Source organism: Solanum stenotomum, chromosome 4 (genome assembly GCF_019186545.1).
Source record: "Solanum stenotomum isolate F172 chromosome 4, ASM1918654v1, whole genome shotgun sequence".
In the NCBI taxonomy this organism is placed as follows: Eukaryota; Viridiplantae; Streptophyta; class Magnoliopsida; order Solanales; family Solanaceae; genus Solanum; species Solanum stenotomum.
The window spans coordinates 63,983,197-63,993,704 of record NC_064285.1 but is presented as its reverse complement, the minus strand read 5'-3'; the positions used below and the strand labels follow the sequence as shown (position 1 = coordinate 63,993,704).

The 10,508-nt window shown below is 29.4% G+C and overlaps 1 protein-coding gene across 1 annotated transcript; it reads right to left on the bottom strand.

Annotated features, from left to right (window-relative positions):
- Positions 1 to 1,910: 1,910 nt before the first annotated feature.
- Positions 1,911 to 6,187, bottom strand: LOC125863176 (cytochrome P450 734A1-like). The gene is made up of 5 exons (XM_049543346.1): positions 5,851 to 6,187; positions 4,414 to 4,637; positions 3,619 to 3,860; positions 2,785 to 3,235; positions 1,911 to 2,418 (listed from the first exon to the last, which is right to left on the bottom strand). Exons 1-5 carry the CDS (start codon positions 6,116 to 6,118, stop codon positions 1,960 to 1,962), a joined length of 1,644 nt encoding a protein of 547 aa, XP_049399303.1. The 5' UTR covers positions 6,119 to 6,187; the 3' UTR covers positions 1,911 to 1,959.
- Positions 6,188 to 10,508: the final 4,321 nt, after the last annotated feature.

Below are 10,508 nucleotides of genomic sequence, written 5' to 3'. Positions count from 1 at the left end.
TAGACTTGTCGTTAGTAGAGTTTTGGTACAATGACTTTCAAGTTCTAGTGGTTATTCCTCCGCATTATTTTGGCTAGTTTATTTAAATCTTTGGAGTTTATGGGAACTCCGTATTTCTTTTGGTCATTGAAACATGCTTCCGTATCTTTAAATGCCTTAGTTTGATTTAGTTGTGTAGTTCTTGGTTAGCTAATTAGTATTAATGGTTCTCTTACCGGAGAGTTAGTGTTGGTGTCAATCACGACGATCTGGGTCGTGAGAATTAGATTACGCGATGCATACCCTTTTCTAAGTTATTGAAAAGGGGTACCTCAACTTCCAAGAATGTACTTTGCAAAGCAAACTTAAAGCAAACTCTAACTTTACACATTGCAATAATAATTTGTATTTTTTTTGTTGCAATAAATTCATGGACTTTGTAAAGTAAATAGACATAAATCTCCTCTACTACTATAGTCTGAAAGACACTTCAACAAATTATAGTAGTAGTACTAGTAACTCTTTATCATTAGTACATGTCAGTATCAAATAATTGAAATTGTTCATTAATCATTAATGTTATATACCCTTAATTATTAGGGAGTAAACCTAAGTGGAAAATTCATAATTGAATATGGTGTACTACTAATAACCAATACTCTATTTAAGAAAATACAAATTAATGATATTCATTTTCCTTCTGCACCTTTTTTACATTTTTTGTAGAAATTAATTAATTTATTTTCTGATGTTACACTCAAATAAATGAGTCTTCAATAATTTGATAACTTTAGGCGCAACTTCCTTTCAAATATTTGACAATTCATTCGAGAGTTGAGATATCAGTCACAGAGAATCGTTAATGTTTTAATGAAGTCACATTCTATGTGATTTTGGATGTGCTTAAAAGTTCAACTATGTCAAAACAATATAACATTTCTTGAAAAAAGAAGATTTTCTCTATTGCCCCTCAATTGTTTATAGTATTGAATTTTCTTAAAAGTAGTGTTTATGTTTTTTCACATTTGGTCCAAAATCCAATGTGTGCTTGTTGGGACTATAGTTGCGGCAACAATGGGCTCATTAGCGTGATTCAATGCCCAATTTTTGTATTGATTTTACCAATCTATTGGTAAACTACATAAACTAAAATTTATTTGATCCTCTTTTCATTCTTGCACCATCCAAAGTAACAAGTGGCAATTATACCATTGTCTCAAAAGTTTTAGTTTTGTTGGTCCTTTTGTTTTTGGCTTATCATCCGTTGTTCGATAGTCACTTTGAAGTCCGACAAATCTATATTCGCGTAGGAAAGTTTCACTCTGAAAGTGTATGATTCTTTGTTTATCTATAATCACGGTATTGCAGTGTTGCAGATTCAAGATTTAGAATCAATGGATTCTAGGATCTGACTAATTAATTGATTCTTCTATATATACAACATTGTAGATTCACAATCCAAAATTAGACAATGTAAATATGACCAAATCTTTTACGTCTACTCTACATTTGCCACTGATTAATCGAATCTTATATTTTCTTTTTAATTAATTTTTTTAAAAAAAGAGATGCAACACAAACTACCATTCAAGAAAAAGAAGGATATAGATGAGAATTTTACAAAATTGTACTATGGCTTGAGCCCATATACATACATTACATACACATATACATAAGAGTGGGAAAATGATGGAAAATCTACTAAATTGAGTCACTATGTAATAATAATCCTAACATAAACATGCCGAAAATCCAAGAAATTTTGGGCAAAATAAAAAGACAAGGCATGATGATGACCTACTTGATTGGTTAGTTAGTAGTACTACTATTTGGTGAACAAAAAAAAAAAATCAAGAAAAAAAGGAATAAAATAAATTTTCTCCCTACTCCTATAATTAATCCTTGCAACAACATATTTAATTTTTTTTTTCTTTTCTCCAAGAATATATGCACTCACACACCAAAAGTAGACTAGACATGTTATGAGCTTTTGTCAATTGTGGGGTCATGAGTCAACCGTTGTTTGAAGATGACGGGTGCACCATATTGAGGATGAAGTAGCATCAACACAGTTGGAGCGTGTTTATATTGTGGTGATAATCGTAAGACGTATCGCTGAAGTATAATTGCTAGAGTCAACTTAGTTTGCAAGATGGCTAAGTTCTGACCTATGCATTGGCGAACTCCAAGCCCAAATGGAATGTACCCCACAGGATGCTTAGCGGCTCGAGCCACCCCTTCGGAGAATCTACAAGGGTTGAACTCGTTAGCATCGTTACCCCATATAGCTTGATCATGATGAATCGCTAGAATCGGAATCAATACTTCGGTCCCGAGAGGGATTTTGCATCCTCCGAGATCCACATCAGCCTTTGCTCTTCGAATCGTCGCGACGATCGGAGGGTAAAGGCGCAAGGACTCATTGAGAATCATGCTCAGCTGCAACACCAAATCATACCTCAATCAGATAAATAAATTTAAAAAACAAAAAAAAAACTATTTTTTTATGACAGTTGGCAGCTTTTCAAAATTAATTGGTACTGAAGTAATGTTGTACTTAGCCTCTACTGGTGGTGATGGAATCCACACAAATAATTTAATAATTTGCAAGTACAATTAGCAAATTAATATTAAACTATTCGTCACTCAGTATTTACATCAAATCAATCAATTAACTATAGTCAACCGATATACATGACTCCTTTTGTCCCATTTTATATAATGAACATTCATGTTTATATTTAGAAAACAATTTCACTCAAAATTTTCCAAATTTATTCGATTTAACGAAGAGATTGTACCTACCATTTTAAGCTTGGCAAGATCATCTTTGGAAGGTATGGCACGTGAGCCGCACACTTTGATCACCTCGTCGCGTGCTAGGTCTTGCCACTGTGGATGCATAGCTAGTAAGACGGTCGTCCACGTCAGCAAATTCGACGTCGTTTGTTCACCAGCAAAGAAGAAAGTTTTGCATTCTTCAGCAATATCATTTGCAGTGATCATGGAGGGATTATTATTATGATTATGTGTTGAAGAACTATGATGAATTGGGCTGTTAATGGATGATGATAATTGTGATGATTCCTTGATGCTTGCTTGGATCATAAGGCCCAATAAGTCTTTTGGCCCATTGTTTTCTTGCATCTCATTCTTCTCCCAATTATCTGTCCTTTCTTGAATCAAGGTCATTAACAACTTCTTAACCTCCGTGTCAAGTTTCCACGATTTGATGTTTCGCTTCGTGGGTAGGAACCTATTGACAAAAAATAAAATAAAAAATTAGCATTTATTCTTTGATTATACTTAAGTAATAATAGTAGAACTAGCGTTCACTGGTCACTTTGAAAAATAGCTAGTCGCGGATTTTCAAATATCATGATAATGTCCTAGAGTTTCAAATTCCATTTATGCAAAATGTGCAAAATCCCCAAATAGCCGTTTTCAACCCTAGCCACTTTTTGCCTTGTTTTTAAACAAATAGCCATAAATTCCATAGGTGAAATTCGAAGGCAATATCCTGGAGTATCAATTATAGAATTTGAAACTCCACGACAATGGCTATATTAACGGGAACGGAACTTAAAGAGGGATCTCGAAAAAGGTCATACGAAACGAGAAATAAAAAATAATTTGCACCTGTAGCCAGGTATGAAGACTTTTTGAAATGCTTCAGAAGCAAGGACCATTTGTTGAGCTTGTAGCCTAAAAATAGCTTTTCCTTGTTTATAACTATGGCCAAAAGCTGTTTGTGCTACAATGTCTTCTGTTAGAGTTTGAAACCACTCTGATACTTCAATTTCTATCTCTCCATTCTTTAAATTTGGTGTCAATTTGTCCAACATTTCAATCACTTTGCTAGCTGCCCCTGGTACTAACAACTATACAAAAAAAATTAATTAATTAACATACACTAGTTAAATGAAATAAGAATCTATAACATGTAACTCTTTTTTTCATTTTTGAGCCTCTGAAATTCACTAATTCGAGTAATCCAGAGTAGTACGGTAAAAATTCCACTATAGGAGGTTACTCCATAGGATGAAATTCACAAATAACTACTTTTCATCCCATGTATTTAAAAAATAGCCACTTTCTAGAATTTCAAAATCCTCGAGGGAAACTCGAGGATAATGACTTGAAATTCACTTGTGGAATTTGAAAGTCTAGGACAGTGCAGAAAAGTGGCTAGTTGATAATTTTTTTGCAAATAGCCACTTTTAGCACATCTATTTGAAAAATAGCCTATATCCTAGAATTTTAAAATCCACAAGTAATATCCTAAAATTTCACTTGTCAAATTTTAAAACTTCAAGACATTGGTTATTTACCAACCGCCGAAAAGTGGTTAGTGTTATTTCTATGACTCCATTCTGAAGGCCCGAACCTAATTTTTAAAAAAATGGTGAAATAAGAAAGGAAATTTTAACTTACTTTGAGATTTTCCATATGGAAAGTAGGGGTAATAATTTTCCTATGATGAGCCCATTTTTCACCTTTGAGACTAAGAAGACCATCTCCTTCAAGTTGTCTTATCAATGGATGAGCTTCATTTTTCTCATAAAATTCAGATTTTGTAGTGAAAATTTCTCTAATAAGATCAGGATCAGCCACAGCCAAACGTGGTGTTGGCCCAAACCACACTAGAAATGTTGCACCTGTAAAAAATATTTAAAAAATTTAACTTAAACCCGTCAAAAAAATGTATAATTACTATATACTAATGTATATTAGCTAGCGATTGTAATTATTTTTGGCCAAACAACCAAAAATACATTCATAGTGTTTTCACTCACAACTCACTTGTCTGATTTCTCATACAGTCGCTCAACTAATACTTACTATTATCATCAGCGAGATAATAAATAACTATTATTTGAGTGATTATCTGAGTAATCAACTCGAAGAAAAAAAACAAAAGAGTAATGATGAGAAGGTGGAGAATTTTACACAAAAATAGAAATGACAGAAAGCAATATGTATTTATGAAGAAGTTAAACACAAAAACAGTAAAGAAAAATGAAATTGGCAAAATCAGTGATTCAGTATTTTCAGAGAGGATGGATAAATGTAGACCCTACAATAAAACAGAAAGGGGAAAAAAGCAAAAAAAGAAATAAAAAAAAATGCCACTAACAAACATTATAAAAACTTCATCATCAAGAATTATAAGTTACAACAAAATCTAAAAGAACCATAAGGACAAAAAAATGAAACAGAAAAAAGAGATAAAGTTCATGAAAACCCCATGACTATGATGTTCCAAAACATCAAAATTCTTTTACAAAAATTGGACCACAAAAAAAAAATCTCTAAATTTAATTATTTTTTTTAAAAAAATTCTGCAACAATGTTCTGAAACACTGAACTTCACAACTTCACCAACTCATCAATATCAGAAAAGAAAAAGGACATTTAATTAAAGAAGTAAGTACAAAACAAGAAAGCCAGCTTTCAATACTTGAACCTCAAAAAAAAAAAAACTTTATTTTTGTTTAGTTAAATCCTACTTTAATTTGTTTCAAGAAACTCCAACAATAAACACTCCAACTTTTCAAGAAAACTCAAAAACACAAAATTTGCAAAAAATTGAACACTTTTTAATAGTATCAAGAAAGTTAAAAAGACTTAAACTTTATAACAATACTTATAACCCAATACTCAAAAACACAAAATTTGCAAAAAAATGAACACTTTTTAATAGTATCAAGAAAGTTAAAAAGACTTAAACTTTATAACAATACTTATAACCCAACACTCAAAAACACAAAATTTGCAAAAAAAAAAATGAACACTTTTGAATGGTATCAAGAAAGTTAAAAAGACTTGAACTTTATAACAAACCAATTAAGCAAAATTTTAGAAACTTACCATAAATTTTCTTCCAATGATGATAGAAGGAAAGAACTCTTGGTAGAATATTGTGTGATAAAGGCATAGTTTGAGAAGAAGCCTTTAACATTAGACTAACAATTTCTTTAGCATTTCCAATGAAGAATTTATAAGGTGGACCTCTAATACCTTGTTTAGCAAAATGTTTTTCAATTTTTCTTGGTCTTAACCATAAATTACCAAAAACTCTTATCATAAAAATTGAAATCAACAAAGAAACTCCAACAAACTTCAACCAATTTTCCATTTTTTTTTTCTTCTTTTCTAGTTTGTGTTAATATGTTTTGTTTTGTGAGTGTGTTGTTCTCTTTTTAAATGAAAACAAAGTATTAGAGGAAAAGAGAGAGAAGTTTGTTTGGCAAGGCCAACGGCGTAGGGGCCGCCATTGGAATTATAAGGGTCAACGAATTAAATAAAATTATAAAAAAATTAATATTTAATAAAAACTTTTTTGAGACAATATTGCCCTTGTCTTTTTCTATTTAGTTTTTTTTTCTTTTTTCTTTTTTTGTCTGTTGTTTGATATTCACATAGTAGTAACCTACTCTTTTTCTTTTTTTATAAGAAATCGAATTCAGAATATGAAGAAGTTAAAGATATACTAATATATATAAAATATTTTAATAATATAAAAATTTTACGGAAGAGAATTTTGATGAACGCATTCAGGCTTACCTAGTTTTGCCTTTGTTCACATTGAAACTTAGATTTAGGCATTGTTAAGAATTAAATTGAGAGAAATAAGCATTTGTGTAGGCGTCATGTTGAATAATAATGGTTAGGGGCATGGGAATTAACGATTAGAGGTATATATGTGTTTAAAATTGAATAGTATTAGTAAATATATATAACTAACGACGAATATAATTTTCTTTGAAGAGTAAGTATAACAATAAATTTGATTGTTTTTCTCTTTTTCTATTTTTTTTCTACTCGATGTATGTTATTCATATTAAATTTCGAATTCAAATATTAGTGGGAACACATTTTTGAAGGCAACACTTCATTTTTTAAAATTCAAATTAATTCTTTTTGTTAAGAACGAAAAAGTCTCAGCTATCCTACCACATAGTCACATTAATATTCCATTGAATCTATTTTGGCTTTTTTCAACTTTACACATATATATAAACAATGTATGAAAATGAAAAAAAAACCATTATATTATCACATTTGTGGTTTCAGCAAGAACCTACCAACATCAAAATTGATGGGCTGTCTTTATATAGCTCAAGTCTTATGACCATTTCATATACTTTTTTTTTTCTTCAAGAAAAAATCAATTTTAGCTCAAAAATCTTGAATTCCACTATGAATTTAATTGGACTTTATTGCATTGACCAATTTTTTTTTGAAAATATGGAGATTAACATTAGCATATAAAATAATAACTATGTTTTGATTTAAAGATAATTGATGTCAACCAGCGATATGAATATTTTCACTAACTTATGTCGTTCTATTTAAGTTCATTTTGTATTCTGTTTTACAAGAATTTATCATGATAAATTTATTATTTTTACATTGATTTTCAACTTACTGTCATCAGCGGCAAAACCATCTTTATATTTATGAAGTCAATTTAACTCGGTCAATAATTTTGATTTAAATACTCTATTATTTGGTTGAATTCAAGTCTTAGCTTAGCATTTTGCTAGCTTTAATATTATGTTGGTTCAACTATTTCTTATGCTTGAAATAGCTATACAACAACTACTTAAGCTTACTTTTTCGATTTACACCCATTATCTCAAGTTTTGAATTAAACTAATCGATGGTCATAAATAATTTGCGAGAGAAAATTAAAATTTATTACTGAATAATCCGTAGATAGAACATAAAGATCGTAAAATAATTATTAGACAAAAAATATTATAATTCAGAATTGACAAATTAAAAGAGTTCACCTATAACCATAACCATTTCACTTTATTCAAGTACTTTAAGACCAATAATGTGAACAAACTCAGATAAGTAAAATTATTTTATATTAATGTGGCATGCTTTAGGAAAAATGGAATATTAAGCTAGTATAAATGCTTGCATAAGATGATGGTATGGATGATCTAATTGTTGAGTAATATTATTTTAGTATGTGTTTTGATTAGTTGGATGGCAATTTTAATCACAAGCATCAAATTCATGGCAACCTTAGGAGATAACAGACAGGCATGAGGTGTAAACTTGCTACTATTGTTTTAGGAATATGTTGTCACATGTTATCTAATTTTATGCAACTACTAACAACCCCCTCCCCTCCCCCCCCTAAAAAATTTAAAAAATTGAAGAAGACAGATATAAATATAAAAGAAGAAATAGAAACTTATAGATGGAATGTCAATCTATAAGTACTCAACCATACTTGGTAAAAAATAATCACAAATGTTTTTTTAATTATTATTATTATTTTTCTCTTGTTGTTCGATATTCGCATTGGGACATGACTATATCTGGATTTATGCTGGAAAGGTTCACATTGAGAAGTAAAGTTAGCATTTTCTAGTAAAGACGACTTTGTATCAAAGAAGACTCAAACTTGAGACTTCTATTAAGGATGAAAGAGTACTTACGACTCCAACACAGTTCTTGTTGGTGTATAAATTTTTCTTAAATCATAACTAGATAAACATCATGCATTATTTATTTAACAAATATAATTGAGTTCTACCATTCCAATTCAATAACGAAATTTCCTTGGGAATATTAAAGATAATATATATGTATTTGTGTGTATATATACTTATCTTTTCTTGAAAGTCGTTTTACTTAGTGAAATTTTCATGTTTTTAATTCTCATTTTCTTAAGCATGGAAAAATATATATATATCCAATTTTAACTTTTAAATCTCGAATTAGCGTGAAAATTTTGAGGGAAAATATTAATAAAATATTTTTAACGTTTTATTGTATAATTTATCCCCTTCTTTTTTCTTAATAAAAGACTTTCTTCATAAAGTTGAAAATTTGTTAGTATGAGCTGTATATATTTATTTCAATAGGCCACCCATTATTATTATTTTTAAAAATGTTCTTGCTCGCCATGCACAAATTTTACTACCTAATAAAATATTTGGGAATTAGCATTTTTAATTCCTTAGTGTTGATAAATTCTTATTCTGGTCCTTCTAATTTATAATAATTCAGAATACTTAATTAACCCTATAATCACACTTTTGATCCTTTTGATGGTGAATCTTTACAAATTTAACAAATTATCAAGTGTCGAAGTATTCAATTATCAACGTATTATGTTAAAACTGTACTGTTATTTCATATTGGATATATTATAATTCTAAAAATAGTCGAATTATCACATCTTTATATACAAATGGATTTAAAAAAACACATACATTTTAGTTACTTAAAGAAAAAATATACTTAATAAAAGATTATGATTGTTAAACCCATAATTTACCAAAAATTGAGAGACCAAAAGTGCAATTATCTCATATTTTTTTGGTTAATTATCCCAATTTACTTCTATTAAATATTTCTATACTTTTTTTTAATCTATTAGAAACAACTTCTCTACCTTCACAAGATACAAGTAAAAGCGATACACACCATCTTTTTTTAGATCTTGCTTATGAAAGTACACGGGATATGTTGTTGTTGTTGTCGTTGTTATAATTATTTTATATATCAATAAATTACTACAATTATTACCTTGTAAAGAAATGGTTTGACCTTGCTTACATAATTGTTAGTTATGAGTCATAAGAGGTAATATAATTAAATTTAAATTATATCCACTAATTCAAATGACGTGCTCATTACTCTTATTATTATTAAAATATAAAAATAAATATTTTTTCATTCAGGCTGGATGGAATTAGTTGAAGAGTCATTTCAAGTATATATAAATGTAAACTAACTAATACTTTATGTGACACATACAACCTTTCTTTGCTTTCAATGGCCAAAATTCAAAGTTTTTTTTTGCAATTTTGACCTAAAACGCGTAAATGATTTCCATGCATTTATATATATATATAATGAAATAATAAATAGATGATATTAAATGTGTCTTGCTATACATCATAAATAAATTAATAGTTAACAATATATGTGTGTATGACATATGATTTGAAACAAAATTATTAGTTAAGTCAATTAGGTCGTTCGTTTACAACTTTATTTTGTTTTATTTTTAAAAAATGGTTTAACCATTCGATATTGGAAGGGATACTTTAAAAAAAATATATATTGGAAGGGATGAAGTGCAAATATAATCACTTTTAGGGCTTTCATTTAAAATCAAAATAAAAAGTCACTTTATTTGACTTGATCATTCTGCTAAGAACGGGCGATTTCTTGAGCAACTCTTAGTTCTGCTTGTATTTAAAATTAAATTATATCATAAAATTCTTGAAAAGTTCATCGAAAATATTTTCAACGAGCTGACTACTCATTAAACTTCACTGAATATTCTATTTTTTTTAAAGTAGTGCATGTTGAATCGTACTCATATGTCTAGTTCTTGTTATATTGTGTAGATTTCATAATACATTTCTTGACGATTTTTATGATTCGAACGAATTTCAATCATACAATCATTAACTTTAATTTCATGTGCCATGTGATTCACAATGTCAAAACACAATTATTCATGCATGAGGGGGGGGGGGGGGGGGGGG